This window comes from Peromyscus californicus, unplaced genomic scaffold, assembly GCF_007827085.1.
Source record: "Peromyscus californicus insignis strain IS unplaced genomic scaffold, ASM782708v3 Scaffold_4__1_contigs__length_199733344, whole genome shotgun sequence".
NCBI lineage: Eukaryota > Metazoa > Chordata > Mammalia > Rodentia > Cricetidae > Peromyscus > Peromyscus californicus.
In genome coordinates this window covers 118,069,777-118,085,325 of record NW_026294562.1, presented here as the reverse complement: position 1 = coordinate 118,085,325, position 15,549 = coordinate 118,069,777, and the positions used below count along the sequence as shown (strand labels likewise).

Below are 15,549 nucleotides of genomic sequence, written 5' to 3'. Positions count from 1 at the left end.
GCCTCAGCTGTGGGAACAGCCACAAGGCAGTCAAGGTAGGTCCGAGGCAGAACTGCCCCGTGGAAGGAAGGTAAGAATGACATCTACAGCAAGAAGAGAGAGAGGGAAGAGGGGGGTCTGGCTTCCCCTGCAGACTTGCCAGGGGATTAAAGGGACAATCTGGACTGGCTTAGGTAGCGGCAAAGGGAACATCTACAGCTCCATTCACTATGTTGAAGACAGAGGATCTCTGTAATTCCCAGATAAACTGAGTTCGGCCTCAGGGAGCTCCCTTTTCGACTGTGAGCTGCTAGAAGTTAGTGAATCTCGTTTTTCAGTGACCGGCCTTAGACAAGTGCTCAAGACACAAATGGTGTAGACTCACGCAGGTCTTTTGGTTCAGCTCAGAAGCATCTAAGTGGGCCTGGGAGCTCGGCTCCTCCACAAACCCTTAAAGTGACATTGCCACTGGTGATGGCATCACTATTTATCGATTGTTCGTCTCAGACCCACGGCCCAGGAGCCCACACGGAAACAAAAGTATCAGTGGTGAGAGAGCACCCCAGTGTCTCTTGTGTTCACCTCAAAACATGCTACCTTATTCCTGGAACTTTGTATTAGGTACCTTTTTGGTCGCTGTGACCAAATGCCCGGCTTGTTAGAAAGTGGGACTGTCCAGAGAGAGCCTCACTGCACATGATTCTCCCTTTGGCTTGAGGGGCCTTCTTTGTATTCCCTGCTTGTCCTCCAGGAGTGAGAAGGAACAGATGACAGACGGAAAGACAACTCCAGGTATGTGGTGAGTACCCTCCCTAGAACACAGTGGCCTTTAAACACTTACCTCACCTCAACTGAGATGTATTTGGGTAGGTTAAATAAGCCCACTGTTCATCTGAACAGCTGGGTGGCTTAAACGGGTTTGAAAATGTGGCAGCAGCTGCCTGTGTCTGTCCTAGTTATTTTAGGCATGGGCAAGTCTGTTCCAGTTTGGATGTGAAATGTCTGAGTGCTTTGTCCTCAACTGGTGGGGTTGTTTGGGGAGATGGTGGTACATTTAGGAAGCAAGGCCTACCTGGAGGAAGTAGGTCATTGGAAAGTAGGCAATAGAATGTATAGCCTGATCCCACTTCCTACTCAGCCTCTGTTTCCGGAACCACTGAGATATGAGCAAGGAGCCTTGTGCTCCTGACAACATGGGGAGAGCAGCTTTTCCTCTATTGATGCTTCACAGCCCCCTGGGGTAGACATAGTATGCTGTGCCATCATCTAGACAAAGCAGAGTCCATTCGGACTTTTCAGGATGCTCCCACAGAGGCTAGAACGTCTGTGGCCGTCGAATGACCTGTACGGAACAGGGTGCATAGAGTTTGGAAAATTTGTGTTTGAGTCCAACTTTCTTCTGCCTGAATATGGAGGTGAAATTCAGCCCCATAAATCTACATAAGGGATTTTAATTTATGTATCAGGTGAGATGATGTTGTAGGGAATATCATGTCAAGACGGAATAGGAAACAAGCTTGGAGAGTACTCAAGCACTTGGGGAACACTGTGGTGTCCTCAGAGAGGAAATGATCACTTGGTGGAATTGGAAGAATCGGTGTTGCTTGAACTCAGTGAGTGCCCGTGAGTTTGTGTTTGGCCCTCTGCTGCACTCTGTGTTCCACATCCCTGTTCCCACTCCACCTCGGAGCAACAGCTCCTGGAGGAGAACGCTGCGCCAGGGCTTCCTGTTGGTAATGATCTGTGCTCACCTTTGCTTGGCCCTTCATCAGCACGATGTTGGAGATGACTGAAGCCTGCAGGCCCCCAGACAGCTGCCCGAGTTGAGCTGTGCTCAGTGACCGAGTTGGTCTGGCCGTGCCCTGTAATGAAGAACCCGAGAGGGCAGGAGTGAGCCATCTGTGACATTAGCCAAGGAGAAGAGCCCCACCCTCTATCTCCAAGGGTCAGCAGGATAAGCGCTGGAAGGTGATTCCTGGGACGTCATTCAGATTCTGGTGGCTTGGGAAGGAAGCTTTGTTCAAGGTGACCTGGTGGCAGAGCAGCAAGCCAAGGCTCACACAGGCTTGTGAAGGCTGTAAGCCAGGGGTAATAATACACAGACCACACTGCCCCCGGAAAAAACCCTGGAGGCCAGGCAAGGCCTTCAGCTGAGTTTGAGACATCACTGTAAACTGTTCCGCTCAAAGCACGTTTACCAAAAGCTCTGCTTGTCCCAGGCCTGGTGCGTAGGCAAGAAGTCTGGACCCCAAAGACTCAAAAGGAGACCATGAATTCCAGGGGAGACAGACGGAGGCTAGCCAGCTGCATCAAAGAACAGACGGTGTCAACCAAGAGCAGTTCTGTGTCCCAGAGCCCCAGTGGAGAGCAGCGTGGCTTAGCGGTGATGCTGACACTTTGGGAGCCACATCCGTGTCCCAGATTGTTCTCCTGGCTCTGCCGCTTATCAACTGATGATCTTGGAGAAGTGACTTGGTCCCTCTGTGCCTCCGTTTCCTCCAGTAGAAGATGTGTGGTTTCAAGGAATAGTTAACTGTGCTAACCATGCAGGTGCTTAGGGCAGGGCTTCACCTCCAGGAAGGGCCTATATATCCTTCCTTTGCTATGCGCGTCTGTAACTGTGTGCTGCTTTGCTATGTGTCTGCTGCCCGGGAACACCCTAGCGCTTCCTATCTGGCCACCAAGCCAACATGTGAGCTGAGAGTGTGTAAGGGGGCTGCAGGATCCCTGCCCACGAAGATCTGGTATTGCAAGGTGAGGCACATACATAACTAGCCTGTAGGGAACCTAGAGTAGATTTGGGCTTCAGGACCATCACTCTCTAAAGAAACAGCTCCCCCTCCCTCTCCCCCCTCCCTACTTCCTTTTCCCTCCTCCCTTCCCCCGCTGCTGTTCCCTTCTCTCTTCATACTTGGTTAGGTGATCTACCCGAAGTTACCACAAGAAGTTACCACAATATCCCAGGCTTTGCATCCATAAGCTCCACCCAAGGCTATCCCTCCTCCTACCCCAGAAACAACCCTTCTGGAATCCTGCCTTGGAAGCCTCTATGCAGTTAACTTATCAATGTCACTGGCCATGAGATGGTGTCCAGCAAACATTATTCTCTCTCTCTCTCTCTCTCTCTCTCTCTCTCTCTCTCTCTCTCTCTCTCTCTCTCTCAGAACTTGTCCTCTGACCGCCACACATATGCTGCTGCACTCCTCACGACCCCCACACAAAAATACACAGACACTCACAAATTGTAAATAAATGTACTGAATGTTAAAAAAAAATGATGCAACTTGGAGTGCCGAATCTGTTACATACCAGTATTATGAATAATAATAAATTCTTTAGTTTGTCAAAGCCATTTCCCTAGTCTTCTCACCTCAGAGTTATTGTGCAAGTGAAATAGAGGGATGCTTGGGAAGCTTTAGTTGAGAGCCTGGGAACAGGGTGTGTGTGTGGGGGGGGGGGTTCTCTGTTGGCTCCTAACAGCGCAGAAGTGACATGTACCTGGCACAAGGGGGCGCTTGACAGGTAGACCTTCCTAAGTGATTCTTGCCTAGCAGAGTGCTTTAGCCATCTAAGCAAGCTCTCTGAGGTCTGTGGGCAGAAAAGCACCACTGTGGCCATTCACAGCCTCCTGTCCTCCCACAGCTCCGGGCCCCTCCCCTCCATTTTACCGAAGCTGGGTAGTCCAGTTGTTGAGAGAGAGACTTCCTGTTGCTACAGAGAGAGTATGGCTGCCTGTCGGTGGGAGCTGCAGATTTCTTCGTCACTGGAAAATCCATTTCTCCGGTGCAATAGGGATTCACACCTAAACAGAGAGGGAAGTGGGAAAGAAGCAGGAAGAAATCATTTGTGTGCACTCACACATCAAGCGTGACAAAGAACAAAATCAGCCTTGATCATCAACCACCAGCCCTTCCTTAGGCAAGGGTCTGAGGGGCCAGAAACCATCCAGCACCCAGGATGGTTGGTGCGGCCCTCGAGGCTGTGGAAGACACAGCATCATTCTCTCTTCATCCATGAATTTGGTGCTGCAGGGTACAACAGAATTCTTCACCAGAGTGGGCTCCCATTGCACCCTGTCCAACTCATCAAGAGGTGACAGGAGTCTTCTGCATGCCACATGGTATGCCACATCATGCTTGTAGTCCAGACTGCCAGAGAGTTTTCAATCCCAACCACAGGGGGAGGAGGCAGCACAAAGGTTCCTGGGATAGGAACTGAGCCAGAGGCCAAGCAGGGAGCCAACAAGTGACCACATGGGGAGACTTGGCAGGGAGAGGGTGGGCCTGTGGGGTCCTCTTGTCTTCCATGCAGACCCCTTACTGCCTCTTTCACAGCCCTCATACAGGCAGAGGGCCCAGGAGTACTTCCGTCTCCCATGTAGACCCCTCACACAGGTGAACAACTAGAATCTTTGGGGATTTGTGAAAATACGAACTATTAGCTCCCTGGTTTGTGTGGCATCCCAGCCTTCCTGTCTTTCACCCAGCTCCACCACCTCTCACTACCCACTACTCACTACCCACTACTCACCACCCGCCACTCACCACCCACCACTCACTACCCATCACCCACCACTCACCACTCACTACCCACCACTCACCACCCACCACTCACTACCCACCACTCACCACCCACCGCTGGACTCTCACAGTCTACTCCTTACTTACAAGTGAGCAAACAGAGGATCAAGGGCTTCATAACAATAAGTCTAGAGCGTAAGAGCGTAACCCAGACCTCGCTGGGTCCTGCGGCTTCTGCCCACTACTGGATGCCCTCTACTGGATGAAAGAGAGGAAGAGAGATAAGGACAAATAAATAGGCTGCCATTTGGAATGAGTGACAGCAGATAGACGACAGAGTCCTGGGCAAGTCCAGTGCAAGGTGCTGAGGCCATGTTGAGCTGGGCTCTGCCCTGCCTGACCTGGCAGCCACTGTGCTTTGGGAGTGCTCTGTCTCGTCTATGGATTCAGATCTGTATAAACAGAGGCCAGCGCAGGACTTGGTTCATTCTCCAAAGCTCTGGCTGGTCTGGGTCCTCCTTCTCTCTGCCTGAAAATCACCTGTGGATGTACACCAGCCAACAGAGAAGTCTATCAAAATTATCGTCTCCAGTGAAGGGGAGTTAAAACCTGCCACACCTGCAGCACTGGCTGGGTTTGTAGTGGGTAGCCATTCCAGCTTTGATCTGGAAGTTCCAACCCCCATTGAGACTTCGGCAACTGTCACGCCTACAAGGTGGGGCCAAGGGAGGCGCCTGGAGACCCGAGATCTGGATGGGCCAGCGCTTTCTCTGTTCCAGGACCCTGGACGGTGGAGGTGGGCCAAGCAGAGCTCCAGAGTACACCGCTGGACTGCGATACACCTTCCCCAGACCCCGCGACCTACCTATCCCTTAATTTGTAAGTTACACCATTAAATAAATCTCCTTTTAACTACGTGGAGTGGCCTTAATAATTTCACCAATATGGGTTGATAGTAAATGTGGTTAGAAACCCAGCTCAGAGGCCCACACAGTTTTAGAAAGAGATGCTATATGTTGAGGTGAATATGTAACAATAGTAATGAGTTCATACTTTGAAGCTAAGTTGAATAATGAACTGGAAATGGAAAAGGTAGTTGGCAAAGGAACTAAAAATGAATAAGTCCTTAGTCTCTCATAAAAGGAATGACTTAGAAGTTTTATTCTGAATTATTTATTAAGTTCAATAAATTAACTAGTTAATTTAAATTGAAAGACAAGCTGAAGTAGAAATGGAATTGAACAGATCTTAGAAGCTGAAACAAGGTACGGCAAGAGGCAGAACACCAACCAATAGCAAGTTACTATGGAAACGATTCACAATGAACCAAGAAAGGTATTTACAAAAGGACGGGGTCTGGCAGGATGGCTCAGTGGGTGAAGGCCCTTGCTGCTGACCCTGACCACCTATGTTCCAGCTCTAGGTCCCACATTGTGGAAGGAGAGAGCGGACCCCCTCAAGTTATCTTCTGACCTCCACATGAACACATACTCTGTGGCACATGCTCCCCATTCCCCCACCCCCACTAATGTTTTTTAAGAGCATGGGCAAGAACTGATCATCAATAGTGATGCTAGTCCTCAGTTCATCATGGGGGGCAGGGGAACAATGCTTCTTACTTCATATAAAGTGCCAAAAAATATAAATATAACACGTCTGATATGGAGAGAAATCATTTATAAAATAGAAGAAATATATAAACACACAATGTTGGTTGGTTTTTGTCAGCTTGACACAAGCCAGAGTCTCCTGGGAAGAGGGAACATCAGTTGGGAAACTGCCTCCATCAGATTGGACTGTGGGTAAGTCTGTAGGGCGTTTTAATGGTTACTGACTAGTATGGGAGGGTCCAACCTACTGTTGGGCAGTGCTACCCCTGGGCAGGTGGGCCCAGGTTATGGAAGAAAGCAGGCCTGTCGACAGCATTCCTCCACGTTTCCTGCCTCTGGTCCTGCCTGAGTTCCTGCCCTGACTTCCCGGTGATGGATTGTGGCTGTCAAGTAAGCCAGATGAACCCTTCCTCCCCACGTTGTTGTTTTTGGTCACAGTGTTCATCACAGCAACAGAATGCAAACTAAGATGCACACATATTTAATATTCTTCCAACGTGGGAGAAATTTCATGGTAAAAGGAAAAAAGATCAAGTTTGATAGCATAAAAATCAAAACATCTTCAAGGTAAAAACTAAATAACTAGAGGAAGTGTGTGTGTGTGCGCGTGCGTGTGTATGTGTGTGTGTGTGTGTGTGTGTGTGTGAGAAATCCAATGTTCAGCTATTAATTTAACCAAGAGTTTTGTAAATTAATAAGACAATGATGACCCCAATAAAAAACTAGTAAGAGTCACCAAAAAAAATGTACTAAATAATAAATGAAGAAATCTTCCAGCCTGCCTAAAGAGGTCTGTTTTCCATTTTGGAAGCTAGTGTGCAAGTCAGGGTTTGCATAAAACAAGCAAAGGCATACTTAAAAAAACAGCCAGATGTTCTGGGGCCCTGGAGGCCATTACCTCCCAGGACCTAAAGGGCACAGGAAAGAAATAGTGGGACCCAGTGAGGCACGGTCAGGGAAGACAGGCTACTTGGGTGACAGACAGTCACGAGACCAGGGAGGACAGCACCCCATCGCTCCATCCTACAGTCCGTCACTGATTCTCACAATAACTGAACTCAGTTTGGATCCAGAAGGTTGAGGGGTGGGTGGCATTGTCTGAGGGATCAGCTCCCAGGACACCAGCATGGCTGACTTTGCGGACATGTGGCCTGAGCAGTCAGCAGGGCCTGTCGTCAGAAGACTCCCAGCTTGGTTTAATGCTGGGCAATTGGCACTTTGAAATTCTTACTAATTTTGGACAGGCTCCCTTTGTTTCAGTTCAGACAGAGCCCCACGAAGTGTGTAACTGGTCCCAGGTGTGAAGCAAGGCAGAGAAGCAGAAACAGGCAAGAGGTAGAAAGCCTGTGCCACAAATATTCAAAAACAAAAACAACAAACAAACATACAAAAGAACCAGTGTGAAGTAGGTGATCATGTCTGCGCTGAAAGAAGGGCAGACTAACTTGGCAGTGCGCCAAAGTCCTTAAGCTGCACCTACCTACCATTTAAACCAAAATTCAACCCCTAGGCAATTACATTAACAAGAAACCAAGTTATACAAGCCTCCAAACAGGCCATTCATTTAAAGATGGCTCATAATGCCACAGAGTAATGAGGCTCAGAGAGTCAAAAAACGTCCCTAAATCACACAAATAATCACTTCCAAGGAAGCTCGATCCCAGTCCAAACACAGTGGCCCTCAAATGTGGTGTCTTTCATTTTGCTTTGGTTTGAGGGGTGGGGTTGGTTTTGAGACAGGATCTGCTGTAGCCCAGCCTGGCCATATACTCAATGCATATGGTCCAGGCAGGCTTTGAACTCCTGATCATCCAACCTGTATGGCCCACATGATGGGACTACAGAAACCAGCACACTCAGTTTTCAAGCATTCTTAGTCATTCACCAGCCACTCTCTCCTATGTGGTTGTCACTCGGTATTCACAGGAACTAGTTGCTTCCAGGAACCCCCATCTATACCATAATATGTGGGTGCTTTTCCACGTTTTGTATAAACCCACTGCATTATTAGCACATAATAGATGCATGTGAGTGTGCTGTTTATGCTGGATTGTTTAGAAGACAATGAAAAGAGAGAAGGATCCACACATTTTCTGTAAAAATGTTATTTCTTTCAAGTATTTCCCATTCACAGACATGGAGGCTAACTGGGTTCCCTTCAGGAATCAACATAGATGCAGAAAACAATTTCATGTGTAAAGTAAGCAATGTGGATGATGCCATTGAGAGACTGAAAATAATGCAAATTCTAATGAGAGGGAGTTGGTTAACTAGACTGTAAATGTTCATACAATGAAATTTTGTATTTCCACTTTTTAAAAAATGGTGTTTAGAATGGAATTTCCAATGACTCATGCATGCAAGTTTTCTGTAGTCACGTGGGAAGGGCATGGAATTAACTGAAAATGGTAGCGCAGCTTTGTGTTAGCATCTCTAGCTCGGTCTTAATTTCTTCATGCCTTTCTTCATCCTTCTATTTATAGTAATCAAGAGCCCTGAGCTCTTCCCACCTCAGCTCCTGTCATGTCACAGGCGAGGCAAAAGAGGTTGGGGTTGGGGGGAGGCTTGCTCAGCACAGGAAGCATGCCAGCACTCAGGGTAGAGCCAAAGTTTTTCTCTTCTCCCCAGACCGGATCTCCCCAGCCTGACACCCCCGCCAGAGATGCTGTCCACAGAGACATGACCAGGCCAGTGCAGAACCTCTCTAGTTGTCTGGGACGCACACCCATGAAGCATGCTCTCTAAAAGACAGACAGCTGTCACCTTGGTTTACCCTTGATAACCCAGAAAGGACCCAGCCTCCTAGACTCCCCCACAGCAGTGACAGTCCTGATATTCAGGAACAGTTAAGCCCTTGTGGTGGTTTCAATGATAACATCCCCTGGAGGTTCATGTATTTGAACATTTGGTCCCTGGTTGGTAGTGCTGCTTGAGGAGGCTTAGGAGATGTGGTCTTGTTGGAGGAAGTATGAGAGGCAGGCTTGAGAGTTTAAAGACTCCCATTTCCACTTCTCTCCCTGCTCTGTGCTTGTGGTTCAAGAGGTGTGAGCTCTCAGCAGGCTGTTCCTGCCACCATGACTATTAGCTGTCTCCTCCTGCCATCGTGGACTCTAGCCCCTGGAACTATAAACCAGAATAAATGCATTCTTTAAGTAGCCTTGGTCATGGTGTTTTGTCACAGCAACAGAAAAGGAACTAATACAACCCTGTTCCAGAAGATATTTTGGTAAGGTACTCACTGGTGGAGTTGCTGCGTGTCCTTTGGTGGCAGGCTTTAGGGAACAGGAAGCTGCTACTTTGTGCTTCTGGTTTTCCAGTCTTTTCTTTAGAGGAGGTTGCAGAAGGTTCCTGTGAAAACAGTTTCCATCTTTTTTATTCAGTAGATTAAGAGTTGAAATGTAGGCTTAGCATAATGGGGCCTTGGCATGGACCAGAGGAATATCTGTTGATTTGCCTATATCTCTACTGAAGTAGACGCTTTGAGGACTGCGATTTAGGACCATTGGTAACCACTTATTCACAGATAAACATTTATTTAATTAAAAGGTACTTAACAACTAGAAATGCCATGGCTATTAAATGCATCAAATGTTGAGTGCATATGTCAGGGTCGCGATTACACACAGGGAATCCAGCCCTAATCAGGACAGACAAGGACCTGACGTCAGATAACTGGCATTCTAGTAAAGAAAGGCTAACAGGAAACACAGGTGAAAGGTCATCACTACAGAGAATGGCAAGTGTTCCGTCTAAAGGATTAGAGAGTGGCCTGAACAGAGAGCCTTGGAGACCTGTACTGGTGATGATGGCGGTGCTCCGCTGTCCTGAGACAGGACTCACAAAATTACTGTTGAACTAGTATAGAGTTTTCAAGTATTGAATCATTCGTGTACTCTTCTGGGCATTGTGATTTTATTATATTGCTGATTTCTATTTGCCAGCATTTAATTTAGAACCTTAAAAGTCAATACCAAGTCAAATTGTTTACGATTCTCTTTTATTTCTGCCTTACCATATCGAATGATTTCACTTCTCTTTATAGCAATGATTTTATATGAGTAGTTTCTAGGGCTGGGAAGAGGGCTCAGTCTATAAAGTGCTTGCCGCACAAGGATGAGGACTTCAGTCTGGATTCCCAGTCCCATATAAAAAGCCAGGTGTAGCAGCTTATGCCTGTAATCTCAGTGCCGGGGAAGTAGAGGCAGGTGGACCCCTGGCGCTCACGGGCCAGGTCTTGCTGGATCAGTGAGCTCTAGATTCAGCTTGAGAGCCTGTCTTCAAAATATAAGGTGTAGAGTCAATGAGGAAGATAGGCAATGTTGACTTCTGATCTCTGCACGTATACACAGGTACACACACAGGTACACATGCACACACACACACACACCACACACACCACACATACCACACACACAAACCACACACATACACAGGTACACACACACACAGGTACACACACACACACACACACACACACACACACACACACACACACACACCACATACCACACACACAAACCACACACATACACCACACACACATACACATACCACACACACACACACACACACACACACACACACACACACACACACACACACACACACAGAGTTTCCATTGTACTGAGTGTGTTAAACAACATAGTTGGTCTCATTTCTCTATCAGGGTGAAAGAAACTATACAACTCTTGCCCATGTGAGCGAAGCATCTGGAAGAACTACTCTTTCCTCGCCTTTCTCTGAGATATTAGAAGTGGATGGTGAGGGGCACAGAAGTCGGCAGCGAGGGTGAAGGGATCCCTTTACTTCACTCCTGGGTCTGTTTTATCTTGTAACTTTATAAAGACTGTGATAATTTTTGAGTAACATTGGTTTCATCACTGACTACTGCAACTGTGTGTGTAGGAGTGTGCATGTGCGTGTGGGGGTGTGTTTCAGGGAAGCGGTAGACGGGAAACTCTGAACAGAAGCACGTCTATGACTGTCAGAATTGAGTAACTAGGAAATTGACCTTTGGATATTTGACATTGGACCGGGAAGCACAGATATAGGTAGCTTAGATGTTTAGGGGCAGACGCTTAGTGTTGCAGTGTCCTAGAGACCTTTAGTCTATCTCACATGACTACCTTTTTGAGAAGGCAGGTATGCCAAGGGCCATATTAATTCTATATGTTGAGTAGGTACGTATCCAGCACCTGGTGTGTGGCCAGAGCACAGAGAGAATCCCCCTCTGCTCTGCCTCTCACCAGGTACCACCAGCCTCACCACCACCAGCAGGCTGGCATGGACAACACTGCTGGCATCTGCCCCATTTGTTCCAGGGCTTTTCTCTTCTGTCATAAATGGCAGGCTAGTGAGCCAAGCCTTCCTGACTCCAATCCCACCTGCGCTGTGACATACAGAAACTTCTCACGGGTTCCAGAGCACAGTTAGCCCCCTTCTGTGGCTACTACTCGGACAATTGTTTCTCCCGAGGTGTCTATGCCTTTTGGAGTTTTGAAAGAATTTTCTGCCCAGTGGCAGAGTTAACCAGGTGAGCTTTGTAAGCAATTGAATGCAAAAGTCAACTCAAAAATAAAGCTATATCCAGTTTGACACAAGAACTCATGCAAGAAACCACAAATCAATTCCCTTTTATTTCCTGTGTAAGCCAATGTGAAAATTGGATATTTAGTCTGGGCAGACTCCTAGGAGGTCATTTTTCTTTTTAGCAACAGATGGCACTGTGTTAGCCCGAACAACATAACTTTTAACTGCACATTATTTAACTGCACTAACCCAGGAAATTCTTTAAAAGCTTACAAAAGGTGTGATTATATACAGGAGGCAATTGATTTAGTTGAATTCTTGAGACTCTGGTTTTCAAAATTAAGTATATGGACGACTTCTTTGAGCATACGGAAAGATCCAATCTAATATCCAAAAGATATTTCTTAATTACAGTAGTGGGGAGAGGTCATATCCCGACTCTAATGTGAAAACTTCCGTCCAGTACCAGCTTCGTTTCATGCGCTCCAGGGAGACAACGGAAGGAGCAATGTACTGTGGCCTTGGGACATTTGCAGGCCTGCTAAGCACAGCAACTAACTGGTTTACTTGTCCAAGGGTGACCCTTATTCCTGAAGTACCATTGAGACATGTATTCAGACTGTATATTCCCACTTCTCGATGTCTAGTAGCATGAAAGGAAATAAGTCAATGGGATACACACAAGACATGACATGCTAAACTTCTTTTAAATTAATGTTTAAAAGAGTTCTTTTAGTGAAACTATACTTGTGTTATCTATAAATTTGAAAGTATTTTATAATAATCTGACTATAATCATGTAGAAATACACTGAAAGGGGCTAGAAATAGATGCAGTAAAATAGTAACATTCGTTCCACAAACGTTTGCTAGGAACTTGCCACACACTGGGCTCTCTTCCTGGTTGTGAGAATATACAATAGGCAAGACATGCAAGACGCAGTTCTCATGAATTAGCAAGAATGATTTGAATGATGACACCATGTCTGCTTTTTCCTTTCTTCTTGTTTTAGATGTGTGTGTACCTGTGTGGGCATGTGTGTGTGGAGACAACTCGGGTGTCGTTCCTCAGGAGCTGTTCCTCTTGTTTTGGGAGACACCGTTTCTCATTGATCTGAAACTCATTAGAAAGACTGGCTGGTGAGCAAGCCCCGGCGATCCACTGTCCTCAGTCCTCAGTGCTGGATCACAGGTTCATAGGTTAATGTTGGTTTTAGGGGTTTGAACTGAGGTCTCCCTGCACATGCAGCAAGCACTACACTGGTAGCTAGTGTCCCAGGCCTTTTTCCCCTTTTGAGTTGGGGTCTCATGAAGCCCAGGCTGACCTTTAACTCAATATATAGCTAAGGATACCTTGAACTTCTGATCCCCCTGAGTACTGGGATTATAGGCCCAAGCCACCACACCCAGTTTAACATTTTATATATATATATATATATATATAAATGCAAAGCACCCACATACATAATAAAAATAAATAAATCTCAAAACAAGTGGGTTTTTTTGGGTTTTTCGAGACAGGGTTTCTCTGTGTAGCTTTGCGCCTCCCTGGAACTCACTTGGTAGCCCAGGCTGGCCTCGAACTCACAGAGATCCACCTGGCTCTGCCTCCCGAGTGCTGGGATTAAAGGTGTAAAACAAGTGTTTTTTAAGATGTCACACTTGGTGGCTTCCTAAATGTGTGACAAGATGGATGAGGGGATCATGAGACCAGCATGACTCTAGGCTTGTCGTGTCATTGCTCAGACTCAGTTTCCTTTCCTGGAAGCTGAGGGGTCTATTAACCACCCCTCACCATCACTTTCGGCTCTGTACTTTTGAATGCAGCTGATGATTAGGTTTCAACCTTCCCGGGCTGCTTCCCTTTCTGAAATGATCACATATCAGAAAATGATTCACAAGACTCAAACTGCTGCCCTCAGCTCCCAGGGGAGCCTGGCCACTCTTGGACCAGCATGTCCTGGGTGGGGCAGCTTCTCATCAAAGGAGTCTCTGTAGGAGCTCCGAGAGCAATTCCGCAGAGGCCTCCCTCTGCAGTCCACAGAACACAACACTTCTGTTCCTGCTCCCAAGGTGGGGCTTCTTTCCATGCTGGGGCTTTGTCACTGTGGTCAAAGGGCTAACTCAGTCATTGGAACACACTTCCCCTTGTTCTCATCAGAGACTGTGGCCTTGGCAGCCATTCTGTGGGCAATGCACCTCACCATTACCTAGCCACCCATCTCTGCACCAAACCAAGCCCACTGGGACCAAATGGCCTCAGGGGCCACTGTCCAGGAGGCTCTTCATAGTACTTTAGCCAACATTAAGATCAGTCATGCATTGCTTCTAGGAACAAACAGCCAACTCTAAAAACAGAAAGCTACGCAGTCCTCATGGAATGAGAGGATGACCCCAGAATGGTAGCGAGGGATTTGGGGGCATTGTGTCCCACAAGCAAAATGATTCCGGAGCCTAAACTCCTCCCAAGACTTACGAGTCCCATTGCTCCCCTGGGAGAAGCTCATTTTGCATGTGGACTGCTAGCTGGCATCAGGGACAAGCTTGACACTTCTGGAGCTTGCTGGCTTCATTCCTCCTCCTCGATGGAAACTTTTCTGTTTTCTTTTGAACAGAGTTGCTGTGACTCCTGCCTCTTTGGGACCCGCACAACGTAACCCAACCATCCCAGCAAGGTCCATTGCCTGTGGTTGGGTTAATATTGCGGCAACAGGCTTGGATCTTTAAGTCACAAGGACACATGAGCAATCTCCAGCAGATCGGTCTGGGGCAGCCACCTGGTCACACAGATGACATTGCCTATCTGCTAGTCTCAAGGGGAAGGGACAAACACAGCCAGGACTTCCCTCTGATGTCCATTCCCCTTATCCACAGCATGACCACTGTCACCAAGTCCTTCTACCTCCGCCTTCTCAAGCCTCCCCAGCACACAACTCTCAGTCTGTCACAGTTCAAGGTCCCGGCCCACATCAGCCTTCTACAATGGTCTCTGATACCTCGCAAAGAATATTTCTAACAAATGATGCCAGGACAGACACATTTCCACATGAAGAGTGCAAGTTGGACTCCCTTCTCACACCATACACACAAAGTAACTCAACAAGATCCTTATGTCTATAAGAGACACAAAACTCTAAGAAGAAAATCAGGCAAAGGGAAATGTAAGCCAGATCAATGCTTTTCCCCTCATGAGCTGCCATTGGCAGTGGAGTTTGTCACAGCACCAGAAAGGAAAGAGAGCAGTACTCATCCAAGGAATGTCAGTCAAAGCCATGGTGAGACACTACTTCACACCAGCTACAAGGGTTATGGCCACACCCCCACTATTCCCACCAGTACAGAGAAGACACACAAAATCAGTCCAGAGGCTTGGGAGGTGCCCCCAGTGAGAAAAATGCTTTCCTTGAAAATACCAGTACCTAAACTCAGTCTCCAGCCTGACACAGTGGCACACAGCTCTAATGCCACTGCTGGGAAGGTGGCCATCCTTGGGGTTTGAGGGACAGCCTAGACTACTCAGAGAGTTCCCTACCAATGACAGACCCTGTCTCAGAAAACAAGGGGTTTTCTCTGGTACTCAGGTCCTATCCTGAATGTGGACATGCACATAAGTAAACAGCTGTAAGTGTGGGTACAATGAGCTGTTCAGAAAGGGGGTCAAGCCGGGCAGTGGTGGCGCACGCCTTTAATCCCAGCACTCGGTAGGCAGAGCCAGGCGGATCTCTGTGAGTTCGAGGCCAGCCTGGGCTACCAAGTGAGTTCCAGGAAAGGCGCAAAGCTACACAGAGAAACCCTGTCTCGAAAAACAAAAAAAAAAAAAAAAAAAAAAAAAAAGAAAGGGGGTCAAGAAAGGGTGCTATTAGGTGAAGGAGAAGAACAGAATACATGCGAAAGGATACAGAGTTGTGGAAG

The 15,549-nt window shown here is 47.3% G+C and overlaps 1 protein-coding gene across 2 annotated transcripts in view; it reads right to left on the bottom strand.

The window, feature by feature from the left end:
* Il16 (interleukin 16) overlaps nt 1-15,549 on the bottom strand; it is a 95,028-nt gene that overhangs the window by 35,268 nt on the left and 44,211 nt on the right. For both annotated transcript variants that reach the window (XM_052714873.1, XM_052714872.1), the window contains exons 3-5: nt 9,349-9,457; nt 3,648-3,781; nt 1,731-1,841 (exon numbers count right to left, since the gene is read on the bottom strand). In XM_052714873.1, coding sequence (XP_052570833.1) covers nt 1,731-1,841; nt 3,648-3,781; nt 9,349-9,457 — 354 coding nt within the window. The remainder of the gene's footprint in view (nt 1-1,730; nt 1,842-3,647; nt 3,782-9,348; nt 9,458-15,549) is intronic.